Source organism: Chinchilla lanigera, unplaced genomic scaffold (genome assembly GCF_000276665.1).
Source record: "Chinchilla lanigera isolate Chin_1 unplaced genomic scaffold, ChiLan1.0 scaffold00005, whole genome shotgun sequence".
Taxonomy (NCBI): Eukaryota; Metazoa; Chordata; class Mammalia; order Rodentia; family Chinchillidae; genus Chinchilla; species Chinchilla lanigera.
Window position 1 is genome coordinate 23,843,646 of NW_004955406.1, and position 10,653 is coordinate 23,854,298.

Genomic DNA, 10,653 nt, shown 5'->3' on the forward strand with positions numbered 1-10,653 from the left:
ATTTTGGACTTAGATTACCAGTCTTTCAAAATAACATTTTAAATAAATAATTGTTTTAAAAGATAACACATAGTTTCATTCTGATTTTAAAAGCATAGCTATAAATTATACTCATATACCAATAAAACTTTTTTCATTACAGTGTAATTTTGTGCTATTTTGTCAAATAATCAAGTATTTACATTGGAAACATGACTTCTTTATGAAAAATTTATAATTCCTCTTTCCTATTTTGTTTATAAGTACCAATTAAAAATGAGGAGAAACTGCCCTATGGATGAGAATGAGATATTTTAAATGATGAATTATTTTCTTTCTTGCTTTGAATGTCACTTGTTGCTATAGGCAAACAATTAATTTGCTTAGAACCACTTTTTATACAAAATATTTCAGAACAGTGTTATTTTATTCTACAGTAAAATACATGCTTTGTGATATTGGCTTGGAGTTTACAAGGCTCTTCATATAAAATACCTTGTTTCATCAAATTTCCTTATGGACTATTTAGGTTTTTTTCTAAAGCTGTAAAGGATAGGTATAAACTAGTTGACATTGCTGATTGTTTTCATTGAGTTACACAGCTAAAAAGTACTAGTTTCTCATTTCCTTTCTGAAAGGTTAGTTTAACTTTACCTAGTTAGCTTTTTAATTTTAAATTTTTGACGGACTAATGTGGAAACATTGAAATGGTACCCATTCATGGAGTGCAGTGCAGTGTTTTGATGGATATATACAGTGTGTAACATTTAAATCAAGTTAAACATCTGTCTTCTCAAACATTACTTCTTTTTGGTGAAAACGTTAAAAATCCTTCCTTCTGGTGTTTTGAAGTATGTTATCCATCTCGTAGAATTTGAGGAAAGAATGATGGTCACCTGAGTCTGGTAAGAGTAGTTGGGGAGGAAGAATGGAGAAAAATTAATGAACGGGTACTCAGCTGTAGTTAGGGTAAGTCGTGCTGTGCTGCTGCACAGTAGAGTGACTATAGGCGATGATAATGTACTGTTTATTTTTTAAAGAGAATTACGGAGCTTCCTTCCTTCAATGTATTCTCTTCGGTCTTTTTTTGTGGTAGGAGAGAGTATTTGTATTTTAAAATTGCTTATTGGAAGAAAAGTACATTCTCATATATTTAAAGATATTTCATAATGTGCTCCTTCTAAGAACATAGCCTTTTAAAAATTTGACTTCATCCTGAAAAGTTACTTATAAAAGCTTCCCCTAAGTATAATAAAGACCAAATAGTCGACAGATGAAATTATTGAGATCAGGTCTGACAGTATCAAACATTGGCAAGGACATGAGGACCTAGAGATGTAATTAAAAATCACTTGGAATGTAAAAATCAGCTGAGGTCGTGTGATTTCTTATTATTTATATCATCATTCACTTAATTTGTATCTTGAAACTACTTAGATGGTGTTGAGGTAGTTAATGTTACACTTGAAATATATTGTATTTGCCAAATACTAGACACTCTTATAAAGTCTTAGGAGTTTCCTTACAGTAACTCACTTGATTCTCACACTAGCCCTATGAAGTAGGGCTATTGTTATCCTTATTTAATGTATAAAAAAAGAAATTACATAAATTTAAATTATTCATTCAAAGTAACACAGTCAAACTGGGATGGACAGTACTCAGAACCACTGTACCAAATGATAGGATTGGTTTCCTTTCCTTTTCTTTTTCTTACAAAAAAGAAAAACCTGTTCATGATGGATTAAAATACGTTTAGTATAAGGAAAGATAATACTGCTGAAAGGAAAAATGTCTTCTTTATTTTTATTTCTTATATCCTTTCTTCTTTTTAAGTACTGGGGATTCAAACCAATTCATTTGCGCTGAGCTGCACTCTAAGCTCCTTTGTATTTTCTCTTTTGACACAGAGTCTTGTTAAATCACTAAGTTGCCTAAGACCAAGCATCAGCTTGTGATCCTCCTGCCTCAGTCTCCTAGAGCACTGGGATTATAGCATCTGCCATCAGACCTGTCTCTGCCATTTGTTGTTTTTATTAATCATTGTTACTTCTGTCAATTCACATAATGTGCTAGTCATTTTTCATAGTTAAGTTGATAGTTCAAACATTGTTACTTGGATTTAGTTACACTCTTTCATTAGGATTTCTTTTATGTGTTTGGTAGTGTTTCATCATTTGTCTGTGTGGACTGATTGAACCTTTCTGTGGGAAGTCTTGAAGCTTTGTTTGCAGTTTAGAAGGGTACAGAGGGTAAATGTACTTCACATTTCTGTTTTTGAGAATTGATATATCAATTTAAATAAGCCAAAATATTTTTACAACTTGATCTCTATTGAATTAAATTCAAGGTTTTCTATATTTTAATTCATAAAAAGCAAAAAGGATTACCAGTCTTTGAATACACTTACCAAACAATAAGTTTTCTCTAATGTATAGTTGTGTTTTGGGGCGAAAGTTTAAGGTATTGTTTTGTTAGTAAATCATTCATTTCCCCTGTTTTTATTCTATTTTTTTAGGATTTTGGCCCCTAACAGTAATTATCAAGATATTGAGACCCTCTATAACTTCCTAATCAAGTATCAGGTATGAGAATATTTTAAAATGTCTGTTACATGTCGGCCATAAATAAGTTTTAATATACATGTAGTTGGAGTTCTAAAACATAATGAATGCTTTTTAATTGATATTTACTTTAAATTCTTGAATGCCATAGAAGTTTGCCAGTGACATACTTGCTTTTTCCCCTTTTAAAAAAACAAATTGTATGTATTTAGGGTGTACAACATTTTATATATATATATATATATAAACACTCAAAGTAAATTAACCTGTCATTTTACACGGTACCTTTTTTTTGATGTAGCAAGAGCACCTAAAATCTCCTCTTTTGGCAAAAATCCTAAGTACAACAGTATTGTTAATTGTGGTCTCCATGTTATGCATTAGCTCACTAGACTCGCTTATCTGAAGTTTTCTATCCTTTGACTTCATCTCTCCATTTTTTCCCTGCTCCCTGGCAGTGGCATATTCAGTTTTTTCCCTTGTTCTTTAAGTAAAGAAATAATAAGAGTTCTGAAATGACACACTTCTACTATACAGAGAATTGTTCTGTGAACATCTATTGGCATTTTGGATAGGTCATGTCTTCCTTCTGTAGGGTAATGCAGGATGTTTAACACCTGTGCTTCTTGGGTATTAAACGCCTGTGGCTGTATCAGTCATTGGAGAACAAAAATACTCTACCACCCTACTCAACTCACATACCCAGAATGGCCCCCAGAGAGGAAGAGCCACCTCTGGTTGAGAACCACTGATTCCTGGAAAGGCAGGCTGTAATTTAGTTTCCTCTCTAGCAGCAACATTGGCACTGGAGTTAGAGCTGGTGTGAAGCTACAGCATGTTTTGTAAATTAATGTGTATGCCTTCCCAGTCATTGCTGACCTAAGGAAAACACTCTGTTTTTCGCTTCCTGTTGGCCTAAAAGTCTTCGCCTGTTTTCTGTATTTTTCTCCACAGTTTTGTGTGTGTTTAAAACACTCTAAATGAAGGTGTGTGACACATACTCAATCTCACTTTATCTGTTTTTTTTTTGAGATAGGGTCTCACTTTGTAGTTTAGGCTGGCCTTAAACTCATTATATTGCCCAGGCTGATGATGCTTCTGCCTCAGCCTCCAGAGTGTTGGGATTACAGGCATGTGTGCTACCATGCCCAGCTTAGTCTTAACATTTTATGCAGTCAAACTTCAAATATACTCCTTTTATTCCTAGTTAGCTCTTCATTTTTCTGATGTGTCATATCTTCAGTCAAGAACCCAGTGATTAAGAATCCAGAAACTGAGGTCAAACCACCTGTGTCCCAATCTTTGTTCTTCTGCTTATTAACTGTATGTTTTAGGAAGACTGAAGACTCCTTGTCTCAGATTTTTCCTCCGTGAAAAAGGAAAAACAACAATAGATAAATTATAGATATTCTGTGAAGACTAAGCAATGTATGTAAAGTTTCCAACAGAGCCAAGCATATAGTAACTCTTCAATAATGGTTACCTGTTTCTATTTAAGCAAAGTTTTTATTTAAGCAAAATGGTATTCACATGTACTTTTTAAAAAATCAGGTTTAACACTTTCTGACCATATTATGTGATTCTTGAGAGTATGTCCTTTTTTGAGATGATATATATTTCATACTTCCTGAATTTTGAGACACTAAACCTAACAATAAAGATATATTTTTGGAAATAAATTTATTTATTTATTTATAGTTTTAAGATCACATATTCTGGAAAATTTCTAAGGATAAGTTGATTTTTTTGAGTTTAGTATTTCCTGTTGCTAAGCATATTGGGAGAAAATACCTAATTCAGTCAGTATTTATAAGAATATGTAGATGTGATTCTCAGATTTTAAAAATCATTTATTTCCCCTAGCAGAATGTCTTTCCTTGTACAATTACTACCGAGATATTTGTCACATAAAAAGTGATAAAACCATCTACATCTTTTAAGAAGTTTGAATATTTTTATACTTTGCCTTTTGTTCTTGAATTTTTATTATAAGTAATTTAACTATTTCTAATATATGGCTTTCATTGTAAATACCACAACTAAAAAAGATAGTAATACCAGTTCCACAATCCATTTTATAGTCACAAGTCTATTGTTTACTGACAAAAGAAACTTTCAGCAACACTTGTTTCTTGGAAATTAAAATTGTACATTTAAGCAGGGAGATAGATGATATTTAGCAGTAGAATTTAAAAGGACCTGATACGAGTAAGAAAAGCTGTCTTAATAGTCAAAATTAATGACTCTGATGAAACTAAATATTTCAGGCTAATCTGTCATGAATTTTTGTGCCTCGCTTCTTTATTAGTAAATTAACCATTAACCGTCTGCTTTGTAAATCATCTTCTATAACTTGGAGCCATATCACCTTTATATGCCAGCTGTGTTCAGGGATAAATATCTTAAGTAAATGTAAATGATTGCTTTTAAAACTAAAGATAAAGCTAAATACTTTTAAAGAAAAAATCTATTAAAAACTTGAAATATTTTGTATTCCTAATCAGGATCAAATTCAATTATTCAGCTGCCTTTTGCCAGTGGCTCGCGGAGAACAGACTGTTCTCAGTTACCTTTGAGCAGATATCCATGTTGTCTTGACATTTAATAGCCTGAGTTTGGGTACATTGAGGGCCTGGCATGTAGGGCAATGATAAAAATATCAAAAACTCTTAGGATAAGGGCAGAACATGTAAAAAAGTAGAGGTTAGACTTGGTACTTTAACGTTAAATGTATATTTTTAAACTAAAATATTAATAAAATTCTAAACTACATAAAATTGATACCTTATATCAATTTCATAAATCATTGAATAAATATTAAATATGATTTATATTATTAAATAACTGTAACATATAATATACACTTTAAGAAAATATTAGGATTATGTTCATTTAAAACATTTTTTGTGTGTATATATGAGCGTACATACCCACCTATATGTATATGTACACACGCACTTCTTTTGTATGGTACTGAAAATTGAACTCAGGGCCTCATGAATGCTAGACACGCTGAGCCATTCCCCCTTCCTAAAATATACTTAAAAACTATGGACGCTTAACTTTCAGTAAATGAAACATTTTCTTCACATACATGGTATACTTCATGTGAAAACATTGAAGAAGGTCATGGAATTTTTGCAAATAAGCAGTATTCTGAACTCTCCAGAAGACTTGCATTTTTAGAGTTAATTAAATCAGAATAGGTATTTTCTTCACCAAAATGTCAGGCCATCTAGTAATATTTCAACCAATTAAAAAAGTAAATCAAATAGAAAATAGTCTTTGAGTTTCCTTCCACTAGTTGAAAATTTCAAAAAATTTAGGCAGTGCTATGCTATTTGTTATCTAATTAAAAAGAATTTTTCTTCTCTTAATTTCTTCTCTAATTTCGTTGGACATAAATAGAATATAGTCTACATCAGTAGTATGATGAAGGACTTTTATATTCATGATTTTATTAATTATGTCTCTGAATTATACTTATTAATTTAAACATTAAGTATGCAGACCTTAATAATTAGAAAAAAATTTTTAGGAAATGTCTGCTAGTCACCTTTTTTTTCTAAATTAGATAGACCTTTACAGTATAGTCGCATTATGCTTTTTTTCTGTCAATTTGATCTCCAAAGTGATTATCTGCTTTGTTCAGATTCTTACAAATCCAGACCATCTCACTTCTACTTTGAAATGATGAGACCAATATTTTTACACTTAGCTCAGTGTTAGCATTATGGTCAGTGAATGTTTTAGTCCTTTTTATGGTAATACCTGAAACTTAAGATTCTGCTCCTTCAGAATAGGGGCTATTTTAATATAACTCACGCTTATTACTCACTAGATTTAAAATATCTTAATATCTATATTTTGGTTCTTTTCAGGTAAATAAACATGTTGAATTTACTGCCCAGGAACTCTATGATTGTGTTTCTCAGACTGAGTATCGGTGAGTCATACCTGCATGCAGATACATCACTGTAATGAGCTTTTACCACAGTCAGCACCACTTGGTGGTGGTAAAGAGTTCTTTTTGTTTTTTTATTACATTGTGATTTTTTTAAAACCTTTGTTAGTATGAAATATTTAATATATGCAAAAAAGACTGTGTATCAGCTATAAGGTTTAAAGTGGTTTTTAAACTTTTGACCTTAAGACTTCAAAGAAAATCATATATATAATAAAATACTAAACTACTTAAAATTATGATTGATATATATATATATTTTTTTGTTTTGATACTGAAAGTTGATCCCAGGGCCTTTGTTCTGAGCCATATATCCCTAGCCTTTACCCTGCCCACACCACTTGTTTGGAGACAGGGTCTCACTAAATTGCCCAGGCTGTTTGAACTTGTGATCCTCCTGCCTGTCGGTCTCCCAGAGTAATGGTATTATAGGTGTGTACCACCATGTTTCGTTTCATTATATTTTAAAAGTTATTACAGACCCCAAAGAGCTTTTCTTTTTGTGGGTTATAGTTATGTTTACTGTATTAAAACTTAGAATTGAGAACTTAATAATGTTTGGTTTATTTAAATGTAACAATGCTACCTGTTAAATAGCATTATTATGGAAATAATTTTATATGAAATATACTGTAAAAGTGGCATTTTATAATTTTATAAATGTCTTAATGTCTAAATAAAAGACAGCTGAATTCTCCTTTATATTAGTGTGTTACAGTAATCAAATGTCATTTTGCTAGAAAAGTATTCCTCACTTTTTGGAGAACAAAAGACAAAAAATACCTTAGTTTTAAACTAGCCGTGATCTTTTCGAAGTTACAGACCCATAGTTTTACTAAATAATTAGGTACAACAAAAATGATACATTTTGCCTGTTTTTGAACTTAATGACATACTGTATACTTTCTTTAAAATAATTTATTTATAGCATTCATATATAACAAAAATACTGTAAATCTGGTTTTTATATACACATGGTATAGTGTGAAGTCCTTCCTTTGGTCTGAATGTTTGTGTTTTCCCAAAATTCATACACTGAAACTTAATCCCTAATGTGACAGTGTTAGAACATGGGGCTTTGGAGAATGGGCTTTAGTATCTTTATGAAATAGATCTCAGAGTGTTACCTAGCCTGTCTGCCATGTGAGAACACATACATTGTACTATATTTGAGGAAGAGGGCCCTCATCCGACACTGGATTTATCAGCACATTCGTCTAGAATTTCCCAGCTCTAGAACTGTGAGAAATAAATATCTGTGGTTTATAAGCTACTCAATCTATTTTATTAAAACTCCCTGAAAAAATGAGAGTCTTTCAATTCTAGGCCCAGGTCTTGAGAAAAAAATTACTTTGTACCAAAAACCTGTTTAACTCGTTAGTGTTCCTCTCCAGCCCCTCCCTCTCATGTTTTGTTCTAATTCGGCATTGAAATTCATCCATGCATCTAGTACTAGTTGGCTTACAATCAATTTTTTGTCACAAGGCATAATGCATCCCTAAACCTGACCACACTACATTTTATGCAGTCATGCAGTAAAAGCCACAGAGCTATGGGAAAAATGGGGTTAGGGGGACAACACAAAAAATTTTATCAGGGACATGTTTCTTTGACAGAAACACTAATAAAAGTAGTATAGTTTTATACATGTTAAATTGCTAAGAAATACATAAATGCTATAATTAATCTTGCATTTTACCTGCTGCATAATACGCCATTGTATCACTAATCCATAATACATTTACTTCTTACAACTGTGTGGCAACATAATTTTATAAGCAAGCCTAGTGACAAAGTTAATTATCAAAATGCTTATATTGTTAAAACTCCAGACGGATCAGTGCATTTGATAATATTGAAGAAACTAGGATTGATAAGCATATATAAATATTATAAAACATTTTATTTGAAGTAAAATCTGAAGTCAGTGGGCTGTTCCAATCTATTATAATTGGGGGAAAAATGATTTCTAACACAGTATTCAGGCTATCAGTGAATAAATTTTATTTTTATTTGTAGATCTTTACTGATAACATGGAGGCCATAGCCTCTGACTAGGTTTAGGCAGATACCTAGAATTATTTTGACTTCAGCTTACTTTTTGAATAGTTGAAAGTTTCTTTGTTTGGTTTGGTATTTTGAGGAGGGGTCAAGTTGAGTGTTCAAAGTTAAAATACGATTTGAACTATAACACCAATTAATAAACTCTCACTTACATCCAAATGGATGATACTGAAGATAAAGCAAATATATTTAATGTATTGAAACACATTTCAATGTATTGAAAGATGGAAGTTGCTACTCAGTAAGCTTTTGGTTAATAGTATTTGGATTTGCTACTCCTTTTAAAAAACTTTGTCAATTTTTAAAGTGAACAATACCTTCTATATTAAACTGTGGTACCTTCAAATAGGCTGCCAAAAGCGAGATAAATTTTGGGGGCTCATTGATTCATGTAAGACACAAGGCCACGTGTAGTAGAAGAAAGGTGGTGCCCTTTCCTTTTGACCTAGATGAAAACACAAGAAGGTCTTAACATATGTGTAGAAGGATCCCTGTGGGAATGTTAAGGAAAACAAGTATGTAAGTTACATGAAATGGCTAATCGTTGTTTTTGAGTTTTTGAAGTGTTAGTTGTGACAGAGGTGGTTGTGTACCACAACACAGTTTTGCAGTGGGGAGGTGTGAGAAATATATCTGTGCCTCTCCTGGTTCCTGAGACAGAGCTCCAAAAACCCTTGTAGACAGGGTTTGTAGGAGAATCTCTTGTTCTGAGGTTTGGTCTTTGTTGCAGTTTGTGTCTGGATGATCCCCCATAGCCTCATGCAGTCATGGGGCGGGCTTCTAGAGTTTATGATTGCTTCTTGACCCAATGTTGGAATTATGGATGTGAGTGGTACACCTGCCCTGGGGTGGGTAGTTTGCATACAGTGGAACGGAGGGAAAAAGGCTGCTTGCTGCCACTCCTCCCTTTTTGCTCTTGCTGCTTTTGCGGTTTTCCGCCACCATGAACTAACTGTTGCCCTCTGCCATGTGCCACTCTGCCTTGGAACCTGCAGGTGATGGATGAAACCGCTACAAACTGTGAGCTAAATAAACCCTTCCTTTCCTTATTCTGGCTGTTGGGTATTTTGTCTCAGCAATGAGAGAAAAGTAACTGAGACAGTCTTTAACCTTCATTTGCTTTCTGATTGCTCATTGCTAATGTATAGAAATAGAACTCTGTGTGTGTTGATCTGTTTCTTCAAAGAACTCAACATTACTTCAATGTCCTTGGACTATCCTGGGTTTTTAGAAGCATCTTTTGTTTAATGAAGTAACTCATTGGTGGGCTCCTGGAGAAAGACTGGTGATTGAGTTAATAATTGATCGTGTGTGTGTGTTATTGAGGTCTGTCTAAAAATCCTGAAACTTTCAGGTTTAGAGAGCTTCTGAGTTGCTGAATACATGGAGGTATCCTGAGGTCCCTGGAGGGTAGCTCACCCTGAAAGGATGTAAGTTTTATGCCCCTTCTCACATACTTTGCTGTAGGTAGCTCTTCATTTGGCTGTTTACCTGTGTACTTGGTCATCTCATTTATAATAAATGAGTAAACATAAGTAAAGTGTTTCCTTGGGTTCTTTGCGTTGTCCTAGCAAATTAATGAAATGCAAGAAAAGCGGTCATTAGGAACCCTGATTTGTAGGTGTCAAACTGGTACTTGGAACTAGTGTATGAAGTAAAAAAAAAAAAAAAAAAGTCTTGTGGAATTGAGCTCTCACTTTATGGGAGTGGATTATAATCAGAATTGGATTGAATTATAAGGACCCTCAGTTGATGTCCACTGGAGAACTGCTTGGTGTGTGGGCATTCTCCCTGTTCCTTGTCAGTCTGATATCCGAGGTGAGGGATTATGTCTGGGCTTTGAATTCTATTCCATTGGTCTGACTGATTTATGCTAATATCAGCTTGGATAAAGTTGCTTTGTAGTAAGTTTTGAAATTGGGAAATGGAGTTCCAGTAACATTGCTTTTCTTCTTCAAAATGTGGGATGTCCTGCAATTCTATATGAATTTTAGGATTAGTTTTTCTATTTCTGTGGGAATAGCTTATTGAGATTTTTTTTTTTTTTTGGTTTTTCTCCGGTACCGGGAACCGAACTCACGA

General features: G+C 33.2%; 1 protein-coding gene across 6 annotated transcripts in view; it reads left to right on the plus strand.

The window, feature by feature from the left end:
- Positions 1-10,653, plus strand: part of Swt1 (SWT1 RNA endoribonuclease homolog (S. cerevisiae)) — an 89,174-nt gene that overhangs the window by 71,454 nt on the left and 7,067 nt on the right. For 5 of the 6 annotated variants that reach the window (XM_005375067.2, XM_005375066.2, XM_013521667.1 and 2 more), the window contains 2 exons: positions 2,498-2,564; positions 6,425-6,489. In XM_005375067.2, the coding sequence (XP_005375124.1) occupies positions 2,498-2,564; positions 6,425-6,489 (132 nt within the window). The remainder of the gene's footprint in view (positions 1-2,497; positions 2,565-6,424; positions 6,490-10,653) is intronic. The other variant, XM_005375070.2, reaches the window with a different exon arrangement.